The sequence below is a fragment of the Candoia aspera genome, chromosome 5 (genome assembly GCF_035149785.1).
Source record: "Candoia aspera isolate rCanAsp1 chromosome 5, rCanAsp1.hap2, whole genome shotgun sequence".
In the NCBI taxonomy this organism is placed as follows: domain Eukaryota; kingdom Metazoa; phylum Chordata; class Lepidosauria; order Squamata; family Boidae; genus Candoia; species Candoia aspera.
The window spans coordinates 48,428,391-48,451,204 of NC_086157.1; the positions used below are offsets into that span (position 1 = coordinate 48,428,391).

The window sequence follows — 22,814 nt, forward strand, 5'->3', positions numbered from 1 at the left end:
GTTCTTGGCATATTAAAGTCTGTTGAGAGTCTAAAAAATTTTAATTTAAGTAATATTAAAGCACAGACTTCACAAAATTACCAGCACTGAGATTTTTATCACTTTATGAAACATCTTAAATGATTTGGGAAATTCTAGTCTAGTGCTGTACTAACTAGCTTGTTAAAAAATCTGGGAAAAAATAATAGAATTATTTAATACAAATATTCAACATCGTTGAAAAGCAACTTACTAAATATAATTTAAAATATTGTTAGCTTTACCAAATTATGTCACAAAATGTACATTTTTTATTTTAAAACATTTGTACTCTGCTTTGTAAAGGGTCAAATAAACTTCAAGAAAAACAAATATCAGCATGAGCAAGAATCCTTAAAAATTCACTTTATAGAAAAGGTAAGTAGACTGCGGGGTGACAGCTTTGTTGTTGTAAAATAATATTTGGAGATTCACAAGGTGCAGTCAGATGCCAAAAAACGTTTTGACTTGGATGGCAATGACACACAATGCAGGCAGCAAAGTACCTGCCATACCACAGTAATTATATGAGGAATTCCACTTTTTAATCTTAAAAAGTATTGAATAGCCAAAACTTTGTGACATGGGGTGTGTGATTGGTTACCATCTTGCAAAGTATCAGCTATTTTCATTTTATTTTTTTTGGCAGCTATGTCATTGTACTTGACCTAGCACTGGAAACTCAGTCTCTAAGTATTAAAGATGCTTCTGACTACTGTATATCCTTAGATCAATAGTTTGTAAACTTATATCAGATTAGATAAAAAAAATCAAGAAATAATATACGTAATGTATTTTTACAAGCTATTTTGTGGAGAGGTCCACAGTATTTTATAGACAAAGAGTATTGTTCAGATGAATACCAGTTATTTGGAAGAACTTTGAAATAAATGTTTGAACCCCTGTATTAAAAAAATCAGGGATTAAGGCTCCTGAAGAGTATTAAATATATTTTAATGCTCTTAAAATGATACTAATTGAACAAAATATTTTTTTCATGTTTACTGGCCATCTAAGAGAAGGTTTTAAAAGGTTTGGTGTTGATTACATTATGCTGGAAGTGTAAAATAATGGATCAGATACTTAAGCATATGATGTGGGCTTGCTCTACTATCTTCTTCCTTGGGTTTAATATCCATAAATTGGTTAATACAGTTTTGGAAAGAGTAATATGATTTAAATATGTGAATGTGATTCTGAATTATACACCAATAACTTGCAACTGACCATTATGTGAAGAACTAGTATGTATTCAGCCAGTGGACAGATACTGGATCCATCCAGTATCCACTATAAGTTACCTATCAAAATAATTTCAGTATCCCTTCTTGAGTGAAAGCCAGACTGAAATGAATAAACAGTACCTCAGCATCCTAAGATGTGCCAAAATAGCCTGATTCTGAATTAGATAGAAGTTTAAGGTCAGTTTACATTAGTGACTGTGGGAAAGTGGAGGATGGGGCTTTTGAAGGTTTATCTCACGGGATGCAACTCAGTCCAGATGTGAACACATGGAAAAAAGCATTTCAAAGAGACTACCTTAATTAATTCAATAACTGAGGCTGGGAATTTACCACTATAGTTTAAAATTCTGTATTTACCCCAAAGTAGCATTAAAGATACCTTCCTGAAATTGTGTTATTCTTGCTTCCAGCTACAGTCTATAGCAAATTACTATTTGAGGAGAATGGCAAAATTCCTTCACCACAACCACAGAGGTATGAGAATTGACTGAGTTAGCATTCAGTGTAATTGAAAGCAGCTAGCTACCAAGCTAGCAAAAGGGAAACATGTAGTATCCAGTACTTCATTATTGTTGTTCCCCACACCAAATATCTTGTCTCATTCCGTATTGTTAGGATAAGCCCTATAGAAGATTAGTGTCCAGTTCAATTTCAGGAAATTTCAGATGGACCAAAATGTTTAGCATGGTTTCAGTCCCATACTTGTTTACATTTGAGAAAGTTTATCAGAAACAGTAGACCTTTGAGTACAGTTCATGCTAATAGTTAAAATTATTTTGTTTCTCTAGACTGCTTATGGACAAGAACTGCCCATTTGGAATTTAATAAAGTCTAAGTCAGCTGGAGAAAAAGCCAAATCTACTCTTTCACTATTAAAAAATCTAACTCTATACAAATAAGTTCAGAAAATTATCAAAATTAGGTTACTAACTTAATTACTTATACTAAAAGCTGCCATAAAATTGTATGCATGAAGTACAGTAGTCATGCATAACTATCTATCAGTTTTATACATGAAGTCATTAAAAGCTACAGGAACACTTACTATCAATTTTAAGCACACAAGCTATTGTCAAATCACTGTGTAAAAAGTAACAGCATATAATCAGAAGTGTGGTTAAAGAAGTATATTTAATTTTTTCTTAATAAGCCATCAGGAACGCCCAAGACCTTAAGCCCTTACTGCTACAATGTTCCAGTAGTTAAATATTTCCTATTAGAACATCATCTATTTTTGTGCAAAGCAACAACAAATAAAAAGGGAAAGAGCTACATTCAGTGTAATGGAAGCAGACCAGCGAGAGCCGATTTGGAGAGTATATGAGAAACTAATGTGAAATTCATCACACTAACAGATGCTTTTTTCACTAATGAATGGGCACTGATACAACCAATAGCTGTTAATGAAGAGGAAACAGAAAAAGATAATTAACAATCTATTGCCTCATAAAGTTATTAAGCATTATTATTTAATTTCACTCAGTTCTCCTACTATGCATAAAGTAGCACAGTGTATAAGTTCCCCATATAACACATTCTGTCACAACCTTATAGTAGCTTTATAAGGAGGACCAGTATGATTTTTCCTAAGCTGCACACTGGGGAGGACAGGATGGAATAAATGGTTTGCCTTAAATTAACTATAGTATTCACAGCCAGGGTGAAATTCCAATCAGGATCTCCCTGATTTATAGCTCATTCTTAGTCATTATGGCTTAGTCATTTGTAGGTCATCCTTAGTCATTGTGAAACACCAACTGAATAGTTTTATATTCCTAGCTTTAAGCAGTTGACATGTTTCTTTCATGTATGTTATAATAATCAACTTTGTTGTTTACTCGTTCAGTAGCTTCCGACTCTTTGTGACTTCATGGATCACCCCACACCAGAGCTTCCTGTTGGTCAACACCCCCAGCTCCCCCAGGGATGAGTCCATCACCTCTAGAATATCATCTATCCATCGTGCCCTTGGTCGGACCCTCTTCTTTTTGCCTTCCACTTTCCCTAGCATCAGCATCTTCTCCAGGGTGTGCTGTCTTCTCATTATGTGGCCAAAGTATTTCAGTTTTGCTTTTAATATCACTCCCTCAAGTGAGCAGTCTGGCTTTATTTCCTGGAGGATGGACTGGTTTGATCTTCTTGCAGTCCAAGGCACTCTCAGAATTTTCCTCCAACACCACAGTTCAAAAGCATCGATCTTCCTTCTCTCAGCCTTCCTTATGGTCCAGCTTTCGCAGCCATATGTTACTACTGGGAATACCATTGCTTTAACTATGCGGACCTTTGTTGTCAGTGATGTCTCTGCTCTTAACTATTTTATCAAGATTTGTCATTGCTCTTCTCTCAAGGATTAAATGTCTTCTGATTTCCTGACTGCAGTCAGCATCTGCAGTAATCTTTGCACCTAGAAATATAAAGTCTTTCACTGCTTCTACGTTTTCTCCCTCTATTTGCCAGTTATCAATCAAGCTGGTTGCCATAATCTTGGTTTTTTGGAGGTTTAGCTGCAAGCCAGCTTTTGCACTTTCTTCTTTCACCTTCATCATAAGGCTCCTCAGTTCCTCTTCGTTTTCAGCCATCAAAGTGGTATCATCTGCATATCTGAGATTGTTAATGTTTCTTCCAGTGATTTTAACTCCAGCCTTGGATTCCTCAAGCCCAGCACGTCGCATGATGTGTTCTGAGTACAAGTTGAATAGGTAGGGTGAGAGTATACAGCCCTGCCGTACTCCTTTCCCAATCTTAAACCAGTCCGTTGTTCCGTGGTCTGTTCTTACTGTTGCTACTTGGTTGTTATACAGATTCTTCAGGAGGCATACAAGATGACTTGGTATCCCCATACCGCTAAGAACTTGCCACAATTTGTTATGGTCCACACAGTCAAAGGCTTTAGAATAGTCAATAAAACAGAAATAGATCTTTTTCTGAAACTCCCTGGCATCAGGTAGTCAGAGCTATTTAAGTTTTTGTGGTCAGTTCTCTGCAGGAATCCAAATTAATGCATCCCCAACAAATGTTTTCTCTAGTAAAGGGGCTGTAATTGGTTCTGAACTTTAAACTGGAATCTACATTCCTTAAGTATTATTTTGTGTTCTCCACTCTGGGATGCTAAGCAGGTAAGGAAGGAAAAGTTTATTTATGCTCAATGATCGCATGACATACATTATCCTATAAACTGCCATGTAAAATATAAATTTAAAATTCAATTCAGTACATCCTTCATAGACAGCAACACACAATGCAATAACAACACAAATCTGCACCAAATGTCAGTAGCAATTACCCAAATTTTTGCAACAAACCCAGATGTAATCACTAGGTTGTCCATTAAAAGAAGGAACACAACTTTTGTCCTTACGCCATAATGACCAGAAAAAGACAATTAAGAATATATCAACTGATTAGACTTTCTCTAACGAACAGGTATATAGACTGTTCGTTAGAGAAAGTCTAATCAGTTGATATATTCTTTGTAGATTGTACTTCCTACAAAGTAGTTCCATTGTATTTTCCTTCTAATAATGCTGATGGCAACATAACATATCTAGCCAGTATGAAACTCTGTTCTGGGTACAGGATGTTAATGTGATAGGAAGTCACCAAAAGGGATATGCTAAATAAGCAGAACAATTCAATTTTGGGACAGAATGTAGATCTTCCTGAAGACCTAAGTTAATGACCTGCTGTTTCACCTTCAACTGTGCTTTCTCAAAGCCTGTTGAGCTGAAAAATTGAATACAGAGGGCACAAAATATTAAATCCAAGTTTATTCTCTTTAACCATGAAAATACAAAACTATTTCAGGGGATCATAGAACCAATGTTTAAGATGGCAAAACCACATGAAAGCTTCCCACAGATATCAAGCCTGACTCCAACCTTGATAGGGAGTTGGATATTCAGCAGGATACACCTAAAAGAGCCCCTAACAATTTCACATGAACTATTTTAAAAGAAAACTCAGTACAATATTTACAGACTACATACTATTCATCAGACAGCTCATCACCATTGCTCTGTAGATATGAATAGCTGCCACAAAATGCTTATTACCACTGTTAACTTACAAATTTTTCTTTACAGTAGGGTCTATGAGCCCCAAAACATCTTCTCAAACCTGGCTGGGATATGGAGAGAATGGCTGTACCATTTGCATAAAGTAGAACCAAAACCAATCTAGGTCTTGACAAGACTTGCGCTAATAAATTTATAAATTGGTGAAAAGAACAGATGGCAGAATGCAGTCCAATTTCACCCACTTCCAAAAAGTTATGGGGTGGCAACTAGAAAGTATTTTTGAGGGCTACACAGATCTGTGCTGTATTTTCATTAAGTTTCATAATTAGCACAAGGAGAAATCAGTTAACGTAAGAAGAGAGCAATTTTTCCCATACTTTGTTTCTGGGAATTGGATGTTTGCCTTCATATCTAACATAACATTTCCCTGAAGATGGGCAGTGTATCCCTCAGCTAAATGTTGGAGGACTGAGCAATGATCTAATAGATTTACCTTATCTAAAACCAGATTGTTCTCTGCCAAGATGTTATCTTGCAGCATCCAGTCTACCAATTTAATATAAAGGAGTCTGGCATACAGCTTACTTATGATACTCAGCAGGCTGTTTGGGCAGTATTCTGATGGATTATTTTTGTCACTTTTTAAAAATAGCAGGATAGTAATAGATTTTCCAAAGTTTATTGTTATTTGAAATATTAAGTCAATAAATGTAAATAATTTAGCCAGTATTGGGGCCCACACCAGGACAACAAATAACTGGTCTAAACTTCCTCTGTGATAGTCTTCAGGGAGATGACAACTGCCATCACGTTTTTTATTACCATCTTTTTGACTTCCACTTAAGATGGCGACAGGTTAACAGCTCTTTAATGAGCTCCTGATTTTTTAATTCATGTAGTTCTTTTATTTAGTTTTACTTAAGTAGATTTAGTATTTCTCTTCATTTATTCAATTCTTTAGCTCCCATCTATTTTTATTTTTTAGTAAGTAGAGTTAATATCTAAATTATTTTTAATTTTTAGTAACTAGAAATAAGATTTTTTTAGAGTACCAGAATTTGTATACAATTTCAAATGCTAATCAAGGATGTGGAATTATAAGCAGAAACAAAAAAGAACCCGAAAAGGAAGATTAAAAGGAGGCACAAACAGGACATTCACTTGAGAGAAAATCCCAAACAAGACAAGGCTGCAATGACTTCTAGGCAACCACAGATAAAGGATTTATTCCAGTTTAAGAACACTGCATGTACTGTAAGTCTCCCTTTCCTTCTCCCTTCTCCCCTTGTAACCTCCATTAATAATCTTATTCCTTGTTAGACTGGGATGTGGATGATTGCCCTTCCTCTGAAAATGACGCTGTAATAGGAGATAGAGGGGAGGACATTGCTTATACCAGGATAAATTTCAAAGGAGACCTGGACTTCGTTGCAAAGAATTGCCTTTTAACAGCTCAAACAGTCATTGCTATTTTTGATCAGCTTTTGGATGCCAATAAAAAAATAGATGAATTAAAGACTTTAATGGAAAACTGTACTTCCAAATCAGTTAAGGAAACAGATAGCAACCCATATGTTTCAAAACTTACCTCTAATCTACGGACAGTACAGACTGTACAAAACTTTCCAGTTAAAGAAGAAATGGAGGAGAAGCTAATTTTGCAGAGACATAGAATTTTGCTTCAAGTTGCTGATATGCCTTTGAATAGGGGCAGGTGGCATAACAGACAAGCCATCTTTTCTCATGCTAAACTCACCCAGTTGCTTCAGTTTTTTCTGGTAAAGCTGAATGTCCTCATTGCTGTTTTCTATGACTGATGTAGTTCTTTGAATTTTTTTTTCTAAAAAAGTGTGCCCAGAACTGGATAAAGTATGCTAAATGGGGTCTAACCAATGCAGAATGTAATAGTATTGTATCATATGATTTGGAATAGATCGATGCAATTTCAAATTGTATTTCTGTTTTTAGCAACTATATCACAATGCAGATTCATATTCAGCTTGTGATCTACTAGAAGCACAAGATACGTTTCATGGATACTGCTATGAAACCAGCTTTAGTCCATCCTACATCTAGGTAATAGTTTTATTTCCCTCAGTGAAGCATTTGTCTCTATTACATTTCATTCTATTTCTTCCACTCTACTTCAATCTAAGAGGATAATTTCAAACTTTGTTTCTATTTTCTAGAGTATTTGTTATCCCAGCCAACTTTGTGTCATTTGATAAGCATTCCCCTACCAAGTCATTAATAAAAATGTTGAAGAGCACTGGGATCAGGACAAAACTATGTAACGTATCACTGATACCTCTCATTTTGATGATGAACCAGTGATACTTTTTGAATGTAGTTTTCAAGCCAATTGTGGGTCTACATAATAGTCAAATCATTCAGCTAAGACTTAACTACATTGCTAAACAGAGTATAGTGGAGTATTTGCCCAAATACGTTGCTCAAGTTAAACTAGGTTATGTTCATAAATTTATATTTAATATAAACCAGCTACTGCTGAAAAGCAGTATAAAACCTTACTACAAAGATGAGAAACATATAATAGGTAGCAGAAGCACATCTGATACTCCAAGCCTATTTACTATAATGAAGGAATCAAACTGAATTTACATCTTCCATACTAATATACCCTTCCCTTATTAATTTAACCATGGTTAAGAACAGAAGATTATTGTTGTTATCAGTGGTGAAGAGTTGAGCAAAATACCTTTTAACTATGAATTCAAGTCAGGTTTGATTATCTCTTTGGGGTAAGAGATCACATATATATATATATATTCCAAACAAACCCAAAGAAGAGAAAAATCACAGCTGTTCTTATATCTACAAAAATGGTCACTACCTTAGATGGCTTTAATTCACATATCAACTATCAGCTATTACAATTAAGTGGAGTTTTCACATTCAGAAATGGCTGCCATCGTAATCTGTAGGCTTACTAGAAATGTTCTGTTGATCACTGAAGAAAAGACACTATACCAACCAAAAATTGGGTATGATTCAACAAAGAATTGCTAAGTTTATATTGTTATGTTGAATATTGGAGAACTGGGAATGCAGAGGGTATTAGCACTTTCAGGAAGATACTAAGCTCAATACATAAATGAACTATCTGTAAGGATTTTCAAGGTGAGAAAATATGGAAAAATAAATTGCAGACTTTATTTAATATTTGCATGATGAAACATACTAAAAAGAGAATTTTAGCAACAGTCACATATTGATTAAAGATTAGTTACAGCACTTAGAAACTGTACTGCATTTTTTTTTAAATCAGATGTCTTATGGAGGTGTGCAAAACATTTTCAGATTGAAACATTCAAACCTCACCAGAAGTTTTCTGAGATTAAAATTAGTTATATTAATCCTATTTTTATTATTTTATTAGAATGTTTCAATACAATAATATATAAAATGAAAAAAATGAAAATGAAATGAAGAAAAAAAGAAAACATTAATCCCATTTTAATATAGTAAAATAATTTTAATCTTATTAAAAGCAACCTTTCACAGGTTTACCAGGGCAAAACACTGAAGTTCGACATTCTAAGAGATTGCATACATGTTAATTTCATCAACTACTACTGCTCTGGCTAAAGCGGACATGTATTAAAAATACATTAATCTATTTAGATTAAACCTTCTGACAGTAAAACATGTACAGAAGTATATTATTTTCTGCTTATCACGTTAATAATACTTTTAGAGGCCTCTCAATCAGTGTCCTACTATTGTTACACTTGGCATAAAAATGTGGAACAATTATATAAAGTTTTACCATCATGCTTAGTATATTAATGTATTTGTCTTATATTATTAAGAATTGAGCTAATCAAGATTTAAAACTAAATTTTACTAAAGTTCTGCACAAAATTATTACCCAAATAATTTACATAAGAATCCTTATTTTTAAGCCTTAGAAGTCACTCCCTATAACAGATTAAAATTATCCAAATAATGTACGAATCTTTATATTCTACTTACTGTTTGTGGATTTAGTTCTTCTTCTCCCATAGGCTCATCTATAATTTGTTGGCCATTCTGCAAAAATCATAATTTAAAAAAGAGTTACTAGAGGAACTTTTTTTATTAGAGTAACTGAAGTATTGTATAAATAATTATATTAATCTTTCCAAGGTTTAACCAAAACCAATTTTGTTTTAGAATTAAAAAATATAAAAGACAGTTACAACAACTGTCTTGCAGGACAATAATTATAAAAAAAAATAGTAAAAGTAGTTTTAGAGAAACTAGGCAATTGCAAGTCTCGCTTACTCCCAATGGTTTGAAATACTTATAGCTCAAGTACTGTAAGATGCAAACACTAAAAAACACTGCAAACACTAAAAAAGGACAAGAATCCACGTTTAAGAATAATCCTCTGAACAGAGAATGGGAGATTAACATGTAATATAAATAAATTAAAAAAAAAGTTGTATTAGTGTACAATAAGGGAAAACAAGATTATAGCTTTACAATGTTTATTCCTTTGAGAAATTAAAACCTGTTCCCTAAACTAAAGAATGGTTAATCAACTAGGCAGCAATTATTTAAAAAATATTTTTAAAAGCAGTCCTTATAAAATGCTTCAAACATTATGCAAAGTTTCAAATAACAGATACTACAACACATGTATAGAGCACCTAGGGAAAAAATGAATATACTTTATTAGCAATTATTTTTACCAATATTCAAATTGTAGCAATTTTTTTGTCAATCAGATACCAGGACAAAAAAGTGCTTATTCCCTTCTATAGTACTGCTTAAAAAATTTTGAATTTTCAATATTTCTGCATAAATATGACCTAACATATTATCTAAAGTCCTAAAATTAGATAAAGAGAACTCAGTTAAACTAATGAGTCCAAAACATTATACACGTTCATTTCTTTATTGAGGAAAATAATCCAAAGCTATGTATTTGTGTGCAGCAAAAATATGTGAACTTCTAGGATTAGCCAGGGCTGCAACTAGGGGGTGGGGGAGTGGGGCCTGTGTCCTGGGCGCTGCGCTGGGGGGGGGCACCAAAATGGGCACGGAATCCATGTCTGCCCCAGGTGACACAGACCCTAGTTGCGGGTCTGGGATTAGCAGTTCATTTGAAGGGAAATTAGAGCCAGGTTGTACTCAATGGGATGATAATTAGGTGTGTGTGTGAGGGAGGTTTTGCCTTTTTTAAAGAACAGAATTCTGGGTATTTACTATCAAAGTCTAACCTTCACAACTTAGGTATGTGGAAGTGTGTCATGGCTTGAACAAAGGAGATTTCTGAGGACCTCTGAAAATCAGTTGTTGATGCTCACCAGGCTGGAAAAAGTCACAAAATTATTTTCAAAGAGTTTGGACTCCATCAGTCCACTGTCCAGCAGATCATGTACAAATGGAGACAATTCAACACCATTGTTTCCCTCCCCAGGAGTGGCTGATCAACCATGATCACACCAAGAGCAAGATGTATAATCCTTTTGGACCTCTCAAAGAACCTCAGGTAATACCTAAGGAACTAAAGGCCTTTCTTGCATTGACGAATGTTAGTGCTCATGAGATCGCCATTAGGAGAACACTGTACAACAATGGTGTGCATGGCAGGGTTGCAAAAAGACAGGCAGTACTGCCCAAAAAAACAATGCTGTCCAGCTACAGTTTATGAAAGACCACATGGATAAGCCAGAAAGCTATTGGAAGAATGCTCTGTGGATGGATGAGATCAAAATAGAACTTTTTGGCTTGAATGAAAAGCACTATGTATGGTAAAAGGCAAACACTGCACTTCAGCATAAGAACCTTATCCCATCTGTGGAACATGGTAGTGGCAGTATAATGGTTTGGGCCTACTTTGCTGCCTCTGGACCAGGACGGCTTGCCATCATTGATAGAACTATGAATTCCGAATTGTACCAACAAATTCTATAGGAAAATGTCAGGGTATCTGTCCATGAACTGAAGCTCAAGAGAAAGTGGTTCACACAGCAAGACAATGACTCAAAACACACAAGTCATACTACCAAAGAATGGTTAAAGCAGAATAAAGTTAATATTTTGGAATGGCCAAGTCAAAGTCCTGATTTTAATCCTTACAGAAATGTTGTGGAAAGACCTGAAGGCAGGTCGTTCATGTTAGGAAGCTGACCAAGATCCTTGAGTTAAAGCTATTCTGTAAGGAGAAATGGGCTAAAAGTCCTCCAAGCCAATGTGCAGGACTATCAACAGTTATCAGAAATGTTTAGCTGCAGTTATTGCTGCCCATGGGGAGCACACCAGTTACTGAAAGGAAGGTTCACATATTTTGCCACACATAAATATGTAGCTTGTATCACTTGCATCAACGAATAAATGAAGAAGTGTAATGTTTTGGACTCATTTGTTTAATTGGCTTCTCTTTATCTACTTTTAGGACTTGTGTGGAGACATGTTTTAGATCATATATATGCAGAAATATTGAAAGTTCAAAAAGGTTCACAATTTTTTTTAAGCACCACTGTAAATCATTCTGGAGTCTGATCTACCACTATGATGTAGTTATAGGCACCTTAAAATTACTCAAAAGTGTTTCCTGTGAATGGCTAGTATTCAGAAGTTAAGAACTTCGACAAACTCGACTACCCGACAGAAGCACAGAAATATGAATATTCTGCTGCACAAAACTTGAAAAAGCCCACTGTGTGTACATATTTCAAAGTCCTTACTCTAGACTTGAAAACAAATCCATGAATTAACAAGGATATACAGCAAGAAAGGCCTGCTTGTGGTATACAGAAGAATGGGTACAATGGATGGCAAAGAAATCATGGCAAAGTGGATCAAAACATTGCCACCTGACAGAAGAACAGGAGGCAACATTAGTTTGTCAGAGCAGTAAGAAAGACTAAAGAACGCTCATCTAAGCAAGAGCACCTGATTTGTCAGCAAGCTTCTCAACTACATTTTTCTTCAAGCATCATGGCTATACAAAGTAAATAATTCCAACAGCCTTCCTAAACAAGGCATCAAGATGTATTTATTTCAAGATTAAACACTGCTTTGAGATATAATTGCAGTGTCAACATCATCCCAGAAAAATACTAGATTCCTCAGCATGGCTTCCTACTCACTTTAATCCTCTGCTTATTAATTCCACGTACTTATACCAACCTTCCTATGTATGTATGTATGTATGTATGTATGTATATATGTATATGTGTGTGTGTGTGTGTGTGTGTGTGTGTGTGTGTATATGAAAAATCTGATTTTTGCCACTTTTTGGAAGTAATACAAAGCAGAAAGGCATCAGATTTTTAGTGATTTTCATGAGTCCAAACTACAGAATTTCTGTTTTCCTGAACAAGATTTAATGTTAAACATACATGAAACAAATTAGAACAGGAAATGATGCTATATTACATATTCCAGGGATTATCTTATTAGGAATGTATACAAATTCTACTTTAGCAGCACAACGTTCTATCTGTTTATGTTAGACTTTGTATTCAATATTAATTTCAAAAGCACATTATTTTTCACTTATTTAGAATGCAGAATGGTCTATTAAAATGCCTAGCGTGGAAAGTCATTCATTACAATTATTTCCCTAACTTAAACATACCAATGTGACATAATACTAAAGGCCCTTTCTAGCATTCTGGCCTGCATACTGCTATAAAGCAGACTGTATAACTCAAGTGAAAAGACACAAATGAATATAAAGCTGGTTTGCATATATATGCATTATTGTACAGTATCTGGTTAAGTAAATATTATTTAATAAGTGAATAATATAAAATATACTTTTTATAAGTATATAAGTAAAATATACCCTTAAGTAAATGTTAAGTAAAATATACTTTTACTTATAGAAGTATAAATAAGTGAGTAAATATGATATTTTTGCAAAGTTAAAGTACCTAAACCAATTGGAATAGATGCTTCAGTGCAAAATAAATGACAAAATTGCAAGTATTAGAGTTACCAGTATAATAAACATTTCAAATTTCTCTGATCATATAGATATCTCTTCATTTTTTAAAATTTTAAATTTCTTAATTACTACAGCGACAGAACTTTGAATGGATTCTCCTTCATTATTACCAGAGTCATGTTTCTACAGCATACTTTTATTTCATTAAACCCAAATTTACAAGTATACTGAAGACTAAACCAGCAGATTAACATTTGGTGGATCTGAAAAAAGCAGACCCTGCACCTGTGGGAAAAACACTAAGAAGGAAAAAAAATGAAGACTAAACCTTATTTTTCTCTTTCATTCCTCTCATTTTCCCACATATAGCCACTATGACAATGAGAAAGGGAGAACAATTCTGGGTATAAGCAATAATAGTGTTTGCCAAGGATGAAAAAATACTAAAAAGTAGAATAACATAATTCTGATTGATGATTTATGTGCTGTCAAGTTGTTGTCAACTCTTAGCGACTACATAGACGGATTTTCTCCATGATGATACGTCCATAACCTGATCCTTCAGGTCTTCCAGTGGTGCACTTATTGCCACTGAGTCTATTCATCTCGCTGCTAGTCATCCTCTTCTCTTTCTTTCCACCTTTCACAGCATTAGAGCCTTCTCCAGAGAGCCAGGTCTTCAAATAACGTGTTCAGAGTAGGATAATTTGAGCCTGGTCATTTGTGCTGAGAGAAAACTCTGGGTTGATTTGTTTGATGATTCATTGATTTGTTTTATTTGCGTCCATGGTAGTCTTGGGGATATCCTCTAACACTAGCATTCAAAAGCGTCAATACTCTTCATATTGCTTCCATAGAATGCCACAGGGAATACCATTGCCTGCATGATTCTCATCTTTGTAAGTATAGACACATCCCAGCATTTGAATATCTTTTTCAAGTCCTTCCTGTCTGCTCTACCAAGTGCTAGTCTGCAGCATATTCCTTGACTGCTTGTTCTTTTACTCCTGATGGTTGATCCTAAAAAGCAAAAGCTATCCACCACTTCAATATACAGCCCATAACTGTAGTTCCAGTAATTATAAATTTTCATCTGAAACAAATAATTGCCTTTAAAAACTACGGGGCCTTTTCCTCTCATATACAATGCTTTTTCAAGTTCCAGGTTCAATACATTTAGAAAAGCTCTGACCCTCAGACTTCCTGTCTACCATTATTCTGCATTAAACTATCAGGTTTCTTCTACAAAGTTTGATAGTTAATACAAATGTTACCATTATGATAGCTTTAAACTTTTGAAAATATATATAATTAAATTTCAAAATGCAGTGATTTATTAACAGCCGACTTTTGTCCTTCAATCTGCAATACAGCCATGTATTAGTGTATCTTTTTCTTCTTGCTTACAACTCATTTTAATATTATGGAACCCAAGCATTTGGTATGAATGAATATCCCAGCATAAGCAAAAACAGGTTCAATTTCATTAGTATTTGCCACCAAGAACTTTGGGATTAATCACACTGAATCAAATGAGATCAGTTACATTTAAGATTAGCATTACTTTAATTAGACAATCTCTTGATACGATGGGAAATTTTTTTTTAATGTTTTGCAGCACTTTTTTTGAAGTAATAAAAGATATATTTCAAGGGTTATTTTAAATGAAATAATATCCATACAAGGGCTACGACTGTATGTTTAAAACCTCTTAAAATTGTACCAGGTCAGTAACGGGAAGTGCTCCTGCACCAAAGTCCAGTCATATTCAAGGATGCATGGAATTCACATTTAAATTAAAAGTTTAGATAGGCATTTCAAATATCTTGTCCAATCCCTACACAATGAAGTAAATCCACTCTTACACAGTCAAAGAAATGGTTTTCAATCTTTTGCTTAACAGTCTACTACCACTTTAGGCAGGCAGTTCCACTGCCAAACAGCCCATATGACTCAGAAGTACTTCTTAAAGTTTAGTGTAAGTTCTGTTCCTTTCATGAAACGTATCTGTTTGGGTTCCAGCCTCTAGAGCAACAACAAAATATTTCAAGATGGCGATACATCACACTATAAATTCATATTAAGTTTAACTTTTATTAAAACTAAACATGCTGAATATAAGCATGTTATATGTAAATGTCTTCAAATTAGCAAGTGGATGTGGTTTGGAAGATATTTATTCAACACAATTATTCAACACATTAAGAAGTGAATCTTAGATGAAAGCAAAAATGTGTTTAGAGTCTATGTTGAAAAAACTTCACTGATGGCCCGTGTTGTTGCCAACACAAAATACGGTAGAGTTTTCTAGCATATAAGATATGGGTCTGCCCTATTTTGCATCCTTTTGGTCACAGGTTTGAGTTAACCTTAAACTTGTCTAAGCATATGTGGTGTTTCTAAATCACATATTTGGGCTTCTGAACTATATGCCTATAACTGTTTAGCATTCTGATTTTGCTAGTCCAATGCCAAAAGTAGTTCTGTGCACTGGGAAAGGTGCAAGGAAAGAGAAAAAGAGAATGACCAGCAGCAAAGAGGATGGACTCAATTACAGCCACAATAGGTGCACTGGCGAAAATTCTGAAGGACAAGGTTGAGGACAGATCGTCCAGGAAAAAATGTGTGGTCGTTCAGAGTCAACACTGACTTGATGGCATATAATCAATCACATAGCTGGAATAAAACTAGTGTCCATCCTCTATACATCATCCTAGAGGAGATTTGAGTGATTCTGAGTGATCAAACTTAATTTCAAAAGATTTAATCACCAGATACATTTTTGAAAATTTGATTAAGATTTGCAGAAGCTATGCCTATTATCTGAATTGAGAAATCTGAATTAAATATTTGTAAATACTACATAATAATTTAATTCTGTGCTTCATCTAACAGTATGATTTCATCTGATTTTATTATTATTTTCTCAATTGTACCTTGCCCACCAGGTCCTTTTCTTTCTCCTTTTATTTAGTTACTGATACATTTATTTTAATAACTATTGTGAAAAAGTTGTCATAAACAAACATGGAGGAGTTGCGCTATCCACAGTGAGATTTTTATATATAAATATTTAAAATGGTAATCAGGTTGTAATCCATAGAGAAAAAAAAACTAAAATGTTTTTTCACTAATACATTAATGAGGCAAAACAGAAAACAGTTTAATATAAAATTAAATGAAATATTATGAGTGGGAAACAATAGAAATAAATTAAAACCTAATTATATAGATTTAAATAAGGCAGATGCTCACAATACTATTATCAAAAAAAAAGGAAGCGAATTGTTTAAGCATCTAATCTAAAGCTTCTCCTCAAGCCAAATTATCTAAACTTATCCAAAACTCTATTCTGCATAAACTATTTTAAATAAAGAGCATAGACTGCTTTTTGAAATATATGAACCATGAGAAAAATGTGGAAACAGATGATCACCAGTTCCTCTGCTTGTGTCTTCCTTACAGAGGAAACAGGATGTGCAGACTTTCCTTTTAAAAAAGAAGAAAAGAAAACTCTAGCCCTTGCTGCAAACTTCCTTCTCCCTTCTTAAGACTATGTGTGGAGGAAGTTAAGCATCTGGGCAAAATGAGAGGAAATGGAGGGAGGAATGATGTGAAAGTAACCAGACACCACCAAAGGGAACAAAAGCAGCAGGAGTCTTTCAACTGCGTATTACTAAGGCTGACAATCTGGCAGCCCCACCCCCACCCCAATACTATTACCTTCAGGAAGACAAAACGAGGAAGATATGTTCACACTGTCTATAGTTCTGCTTTAGCAAATTCATATGTAACCACCACTGAAAAATGCACACAGAAAGCCATCTGTGGCATTAAAGGTGGGTGCTAGCATTTCCCCCCATAAACTGCAACAACTACAAAGAGGAGAAGACATGGTTTTTCCACTGTCTCTATAAAAGAGACATATTACAAATCCCTATAAACAAAAAAAGGGCCCTTTATCACATAATAGAAAATAGACTAATTCTCACTGCCACGGACAACAGGGAAATGTCAAATAATCAAAACATATTTTGTTATTAGAAAATGAGCACGTGTGCATCTGAAGGCAGAGTGGAAACAAAAGCCACACAATCCAAATCATACTTTGTAACATAAAAGTGTTACTGGGTTCTTTTTTTGGGGGGGGGGGGTTGCCATATTCCATTATTTAGAAGGAACAGCATTCTGTAGCCCTACACACAAAAAAGTGTGTTGGGAAAACCAACCCATTTTCTACTTGTTTGTCAAGGAAAGCAATGGAAATCAGTGTACAAGCATGATAGGGTAAACACTTCCAAAGGAACAATGATGTTAGTTTGCTGCAAGGAAGAAAAGCAAAGGTGCGCGTTATATTTTAAAGTAAAACCAATAAATGTAATACAGAACAAAGCTTTTGTGAAGTTCATTTCTGGCAATGCATAAAGTTTTATCCTAACAGTCTGCTGTACATGTACCCTAGGGTTATAGGAAGGGGGACTGTAAGCAAACAGGTAAGAACCAAACAACTAATTTTGTCAGTCAGTGAAATGGGGGAAGTAAAAATAGAGAAAGCTGGTCACAAACTAGACCCAAGAGTGAATATGAGGTGGTCGCCAAGCTTGATGTCAACCAGCTTTGCTGGATAAATGGCTTCCATTATCTTCCACCACGCTGGTTGGGAGTAATAAGATTTGTAGTCCAACACACTTTGAAGGCACAGGATTAGGGGAGCCCGAACCGAAGAGGCGAAGCAAGCAGGAAGCCTTTACTTCCACGCTTCCGCCCAGCGCATCTAAAAGAAATAAAATGAGGAAATGGAGCGCGCGAGACTCTCTCCAAGCCTCTCAATGAAAGACGGAGGAAGAGGCGGCAACGGGGCAGTGACGCTCCCCTACTAAGGAGGTGAGCGAGCTTTTCCTCCTAGTTCTCCCACCCGTCCTCCTGGTCATGCCCGGCGGCAGGGGGGGCTGCAGGCGGGATTCCACGCGGCTGCTCAGCCGAGCCCCTCAAACCCGGGAATGTCCAGCGCGCTTACCTCGACGCTGCTACTGCTCTCGGCCGTACTCTCCACAGCCATTTTCTGCCAGGGGTCCGCCAACTGTGCCAACGGCATCTTTCTTTTTTAACTTCACGCTCCCGCCGCCGTTGCCTCCTGCCGCCCCTCAGGAACACCACTGAGACATAGGATCCCTCTTCTTTTTTTCCTCCTCCCCGGCAAGGGGAGGAGACTGCCGGAAACGTGGCTCCTACCGCTCCGGATGAGGCAAGGGTACCCACGCCGGCGGAGGAACAGACGTTCAGCTGGAAGCCTCCGCCGCTCGGTAATGTGACCTCAACGCCTGACTTGTCCCGCGGCTGGGGTTATTACTCACTCCACTTCCGCTCCCAATATGGCCGCGTCCGAGCCGTACCTGCCTGTCAAACGGAGGTTGACTGCGTCATTCCCGAGGGCGGGACTGACTCAGCCAATCACTTGCCGCCTCAGGTAGTAAAGGAACCCGACTCACGGCTGCGGGATGTTTTCATGGAGGGGAGGGGGCGCGAGAGTAGGCTTGCTGGTGGGGGACTCCGGCTACGTGGAGGTTGTGTCACGTACCCTTGAGCGAGACAGGCTGCAGGTACGAATGCTGTCCTCTGCTGCGTTTACTAAAGGCGCGTCATCCCTCACTCTGCGCGTGAGGTCACACTCGTTCTTTTCCTCCGTGGCCGTTTCCTCCGAGCGGCGGTAACCTGATCCGGCATAATTGCCACTCCCTTAAAGGATGACAGCAAAAAACGCGGTTGAGGATTCTTCAGAACGCATCCTCACAACAACCCGTATTGTAAATTGGACTGAAAGACAGCAACTGATTTTCAGATCAGTTGTGCGAATTTAAATCTTAATCTCCCCCATCGTTATTAACGTTCTAATTACTGCTTTATTTACCGTGGCAAGAGTCCTACCAAAAAATCGTTAATTATTTTTTCAGAACAGAAACCACAACTGTGCTATACTTGGAAACATGCTTACTACAATCTAGACTTTGTAACATTGTTACCAAATAATACAATATTCTACAGTACTGTCAAAGCTTATCTGAGCTTTTAAAGAAAGTTTTGTTGTTTGTTAGTGTTTGGGATACACTACTCCCCTTTTTAATTGACATAAACATAATACATCTATTTGGATTATGGAAGTAGTTTTTTTCTTCAACTGTGTGTATTGTGAAAAAAGAAAGCTTACTGTCAATCCACTTACATGGAACTCAGCTATATTTAAATCAAGTTTGACTTTCAGACAGCTTATGACAAGTGTTAAACTGAAAAGGTTGCATCAGTTCTTACCCTGTTTTTTTAATCTGAGCTAAACTCACAATAAATGAACTTTGTCAAGTGTAATTATTTAAGAAATTTGTGATAGAAGGAAGAACTCATTTTTTTTTTACTGAATCCTGCAAATAAAGAATATAAAAATAGGGATTGACTATGATATCTCATTTACAATTTACACAGTCATTTTAGCATGTGAGTGGTTTCCTCTGTTCTTGGCTCCTTGAAGTATAATTGACATCCACCAGGAATTTAGAATTTCTGCCAGGATGTTCTGATGTAATTTAGAGAATGTGGATGTGGGTGGGATTGTTCAGCCACAAATGGGAGAGTTAGAATAAAGGTCATTTGAATAAACAAGGCTGTTCTACTCTTATTACTCATTTGAGAAAAACATGAAGTACTATGTTGTATTAAACCAGTTGTAAATTCCTTAAATGCCAGAATAAATGTGACCCATCTATTTTATTTTGCTTGAATGGGGATTAATTCTTTGTGTTTGGATGTCAGAGTTTCAGAAGACCAGATAAATAGAATAGGAATAGATACTCTTTGATAGCTGAGAAGACACAATGTTTTTGTAGAGGATTAATTGGGGTCACATATGTGGTAAGGCCAAGACTTTTTGTGTTTTCCCAAATGCAGGGAATTGGGTTGGATTTGTTTGCTTTTTAAATCACATTTAGACTTACGTCATTTAGATTGCAGATTTTGTTGATTTCCTGCCTCAAAATGGTAGAAAATTATGTTCCTATCTTTGACAAATGTGCCACCAGAATTTAGCGCTTCAGGAAGAATGTTCCGTGGGCTGCAGTAAAGAAGCAGGTCAAGGATACCTGGAACTCTGCGATCTCAGTTTATTTTAGAACTGGGCAATGTTTGAGGGGTTGGGTCTTTGCAACCATCTAAAGGGCCATTGGAAGCTGCAGAGTTATGTGATGTCATAAAGAATGGGGAAACCATACACTTCTTTTTAGGTTTTTTGGGGGGGATGTTAATGGGAGCAGAACATCTCCAGAAGGCAAATCTTTCCCATTCCCACCCTTAAATCTCATCCAGAACTAAAAGCATTGCTGTGGGCTTTTTCGCCAACCTAGGCTGTTTTTCAGGAGGTTTTAAGGATGGGGATTGGAGTGGTTTGGCTCATTTGGACCTCCTATTCCATCCCCATGCTTTTAAAGAATTGCATTGCCAAAATATAGCCATTTTGCCATGGAATTTCTATGGCATAATCGTGGAGTGCTGGAGGCAGGGGCACACTGCCATGGCTTACCCATCCCTCTTTTAGAAGTTGTCTAATATTAATAAATTCCCCTGTGCCTCTCCTCTTTCATCCAAGATGATATATCAGTGATCCTCTCCTCATCTCTATCTTATTTTTTCTCGCATGTGGGATACTCTTTGTTAAGCTGAAAAGTAAGCTACTGGCTAAATAGCTTTGGATGTGTATATCCTTCTGACTTGTTTTCTATTATGTCCTTTATGCATCTTCATAGGAGACGTATCATATAGAGTAAAGTTGCCTTTGAATTGAGCTTGACTCCTGGACTTACATGAAACATCCATACAAAAATTGCCATTTTTCCAAGATGTCTTTTCGATTTCTCTTTTTCTAACTGGGTTCGTTATCAAGTGTGGCAGTGAAAATAACATTCAGACATGTGATTTTATATTTCATGGTCAGTGAATATGTTTTTACTAGTTTTGTCTGCAAACTAGCTTTGCTCATTTATGTAAGGTATTTTAAAAAAAAATTTACACCAATTTTTTTGTGATAAGTGCTGTTAATAATCAGTGATGAAGAGTGCAAATTTTACCCTTACTAGCCATATTTTGATCATATTTTAATAGCAATTTTGTGACCTGGAAGTAAGTTCTAATTACTAGTTTAGAAAGGAAGTCACAATAGCAGGAAATATCTCTTTAAAGACTTGAATCACTGGCATGTTTAGACTGATGGTGTTCGTCAGTAATGTGCAAACTCTCAACAATTATAATTGCAGATGAGTCTATTTGTGGAATCAAGAAGCATATAAGCTTGAGTTATATCAGCCACTGTGGAGTTTTTTTGTCCATTTTGTTAAAATGTTAGCAGAGAAACTTTCTGAAAGTTACCAATGCTGGCTGGGGAATTCTGGGAGTTGAAGTCCACACATCTTAAAGCTGCCAAGGTTGAAAAACACTGGTCTAATAACTGTGCCAATCCTTTGCAGATCCTTAAATGTCTAGAATTCATTACTATAATATGGATTCTATATAGCACTGTCTTTGAAAATTTCAGGTAATACAAAATACAATGTGAAGATGTTGATTGGAATAGTTAAATCATAGTGAACCATTATTGTACATATAATCATGCAGACCAGATCAGATCTGTGCTTGCTAGCTTCTCTCAGCCCTCTATTGCTACTTCTGATGTCTGCCTTGACAGAATATCTTTAATAAGGATGACTGTTATGCAAATATAAATAAAACTACATACATAGTTTTAAAACTTAGCAAGAGCTTGCATATGTACAGCAAGTTTTCCAATTAGAGATTTTCCTCAGGATTTGAACTCAAACCTGTTTGGTGACAGGGCAGGATTAGCAGATATTGCACTCCTTTCTTCACTGTGCAGAATAATGACTGAGCATGTGAGAAAAAATTACATAATACTTAATACTAAAAGAGCTTTAACTTGCTTATAGACAGAATTCACAATATGATGTTTATTTCTGAAGCTTACTTTAGAGCCTTAAACACGTATTCTGTAGACCATTGATTTCTATATGAACTCCATGTTCACTATTAGAAGCCCAATTATTACCACTTCAAAAATGAAACAAGTGGCTTTTAGAGACAGACTATTCTTGCCTTTTCAATTTACTTGGTGCCGGAAACTATTTTAAGCACTGAATTATAAGAAATTTGTTTTTTAAAAAATTATATATCTTGTTCATAGCAACTTCAAATGCCTGATATATTTAACTGATGTTTCATATATCCTGTTGTAATTGTTAATTACATTTTGGTAAGATGATTTGGAAATCCTGCATTGGAAGATGGATGAATGAATGTACAGCAACAACAGATCATTAAGTTAAACTTGCTAGCCAGTTTCAGCTGTCAGCAGTTAGTGGAGCTGAAATAACACAATGTCACTAGATTGGAAAAGCCTACGTTACAAATATGTATGAATATCCTAAGAAAACAAAATAACCAATATTGAGTGCTTGCAGAAAATGCCAAATTAAAGGAGCAACCCTGTCAGCTAATCATTGGAGTTGATCTTTTCAATTGCATCAACTCCAAGCAGTGGCTGTTCCTCCTCCACAGATTCATGTAGCCATTTTATAA

At 36.0% G+C, this 22,814-nt stretch overlaps 1 protein-coding gene across 2 annotated transcripts in view; it reads right to left on the minus strand.

The window, feature by feature from the left end:
• The window catches only part of RPS6KA3 (ribosomal protein S6 kinase A3), a 61,598-nt gene extending 43,032 nt beyond the window's left edge, over positions 1-18,566 (minus strand). For both annotated transcript variants that reach the window (XM_063305166.1, XM_063305165.1), the window contains exons 1-2: positions 18,202-18,566; positions 9,275-9,331 (exon numbers count right to left, since the gene is read on the minus strand). In XM_063305166.1, coding sequence (XP_063161236.1) covers positions 9,275-9,331; positions 18,202-18,279 — 135 coding nt within the window. In that variant the 5' untranslated portion in view covers positions 18,280-18,566. The remainder of the gene's footprint in view (positions 1-9,274; positions 9,332-18,201) is intronic.
• Between the last annotated feature and the right edge of the window lie 4,248 nt (positions 18,567-22,814).